Genomic DNA, 2,411 nt, shown 5'->3' on the forward strand with positions numbered 1-2,411 from the left:
TGAGGATTTGCTTTCTCAACTGGAAAATGGACCTTTGGAGACCATTTTCAAGCCAATGAGCCACTGGTTATTTTATTGAGAAATGTATAATTGCAGTAAAAAAAAATCTATGTGATTTATAATTGTTAAAAATAACATAAAACCTTGCATAGTCTTTACTTTTCCTAAATATTTTACTAATACATAAATCCCTAGTAATTTCTGTTTTTATGTAGAACATTCATACACAAAGTCAGATGTTCAAAAGTCAAATATGTCTTGTGTTAGCTTTGATTTTTTTAGTTGTTAATGTCTTAATAAACCCCCAGTAAACTGATAAAAAGTACAGAAATGTCCCTATCAAACTCTGTATCAGATTATATCAGAGTTGGAAAGTGACAGAAATTGTTTAGACTAAAGACTTTTCACAACAAAGACAATTTGACACAAGGTCTTGAACCTTTGGAAACTAACCATTAAAGAAAATGTTAAGGCAACACAGCTTATTTTAACTGCAGATCTAACTTGGTGCACACATATACACTAAAGTGAAATGGCTATGAATATGTATAGAATTTCTCTGTGTTAGGACTGTAGATCACAATTTATTAAAATTTAAATTTGCTCCTGGAAATTCAAGGTTTTAAAATTTGTAGAGAAATATTCTTTTGTATTATAAACATTTTGGTTCAGTTATTCTGTTTTACAATGATATAATTAGAATCATGAAACTGAATTATCTTCTTGGGAAACTTCTCTAGCATCTTAGGAACGTTAAATGCTCTATGACAGGGAAGCTCCGTTACCAGTAGATGGCAGCAGTGGAGTATATTATTCACTCTAAATTGCATTTAAAGGATAAATCCAACAGCTTCACTTTGGAAAAATTGAGATTCTTTGAGAGTGCTTTCTATGAAATTTAATTCTCTGTCTCATCTTTATTTTATTAAAAAGTTCTTTCTGTTTTTCTCTAAAGTGTTTTATGAACAAAGTTAGGTTAATTTAGGAAGGAAAGTATGTGTACTGGTGAGCAGTATGTTGGGAGATTAAAATTAATCTATGTGTATGAATGAAACATTTCTACATATTTAAGGACTTGGTTCATTTGATTGTGACTTAAATTCAAATATACAACTCAACATCTACACGTAGTACATGAAGTTCATTCTTTGTTAATTTACGTGGAGGCCAAACCTGATAATAATGGTCTGATACATTACATTTTATTGTATCAATTGCGATTCCCTCATTAGCCTTTTTACTTTTTATCTCCAATAGAACACAAGTAACAACTATTAACAGTAACTAAGGAAACATGCATCCAAAGTCAAATAAAGTTCCAAATAAAATTGAAAATGACCAATGACTAAATTGATAGCATACTTATAGCAACTTTGAAGCCATCTTTATATTTCCTTTTCCTCAATTTATTTTATAGCAAACAAATTTAAACATACACACAGTATATTTTTCCTAATTTTACATCCAAATCCCCATACTTTCTTTGATTTTAATTTAATTAGTTGGTAATTGGGATATCTTTTCTGAGAGTTTAGGGGAGCTGTAAGAATGAGATAATCTCAGCCTACAAATTAGATGCAATTTTATGACAGATTAAATACCTTGACAGTATTTCAAAGATAGGTGTCATTTTTCTCTACACTGAATTATATTACTATTCATACACTTGCAGGGTACCGAATCTCCAGAGAAAACATAGATAATATATCTAACGTGGGATTTTAATAACACATGTATTTACTCAAGCATTCTAAAAATACGATGGGTGAAATTTTTTATTCAGGAGCTATTATTTACCCTGCTTCATTTTAGAGAGAGAAAAAAACAACAGATCATTGCGAATCTCAACAATTATCTTGATAGGCTCAATGGTGGAAAATACCTGGTTGACATGATCCAGTTTGGGGCAAGGCCTTCCTCCATTATACGGTTTTTCCCGCAGCCATTTAGAGCGAACCTTCACGCCGCTCCCACAGGACTTACTGCAGCGCGACCAGTTGGACCACTCGCTGAGCTTGCAGTCTGAGGGGCAGGGGATGATGCAGGCCTCTTCAATGTAACCTGCGTGCAGGAAAACGAGACAAGAACCATCTCTCCCACCTGTCACTCTCGTACTGCCACCCACCATTCTAGCTCATTTAGAGGTTCCAAGTCTGATTTGACAGCAGCATGCAAATGCAGAGGTGTCCCCGTTGTTAGGGACTCAAATTAAGTTCTGCGAGAAAATGACACATACATATGACGACTCTGTTAAAATAACAGCTGAGCAGCTGCCATATGATCTGCTTAGGATTCATGCTCACCATATTTAAACATTTCTGACTTTCTGACAGCTTCTGTTTAATTGACAATAACCTGTCTGCTACCATATCATTCTCATGCTGCCAGAATGATATATTAAAAAAATTATA

General features: G+C 33.6%; 1 protein-coding gene across 1 annotated transcript in view; it reads right to left on the bottom strand.

Annotated features, from left to right (window-relative positions):
• The window catches only part of THSD7A (thrombospondin, type I, domain containing 7A), a 330,982-nt gene that overhangs the window by 35,692 nt on the left and 292,879 nt on the right, over nt 1-2,411 (bottom strand). Inside the window, exon 10 of the mRNA XM_012638737.1 lies at nt 1,883-2,061. Within this exon, the coding sequence (XP_012494191.1) occupies nt 1,883-2,061 (179 nt within the window). The remainder of the gene's footprint in view (nt 1-1,882; nt 2,062-2,411) is intronic.

The sequence above is a fragment of the Propithecus coquereli genome, unplaced genomic scaffold, assembly GCF_000956105.1.
Source record: "Propithecus coquereli isolate 6110/MARCELLA unplaced genomic scaffold, Pcoq_1.0 Scaffold133, whole genome shotgun sequence".
NCBI classification, from domain to species: Eukaryota; Metazoa; Chordata; class Mammalia; order Primates; family Indriidae; genus Propithecus; species Propithecus coquereli.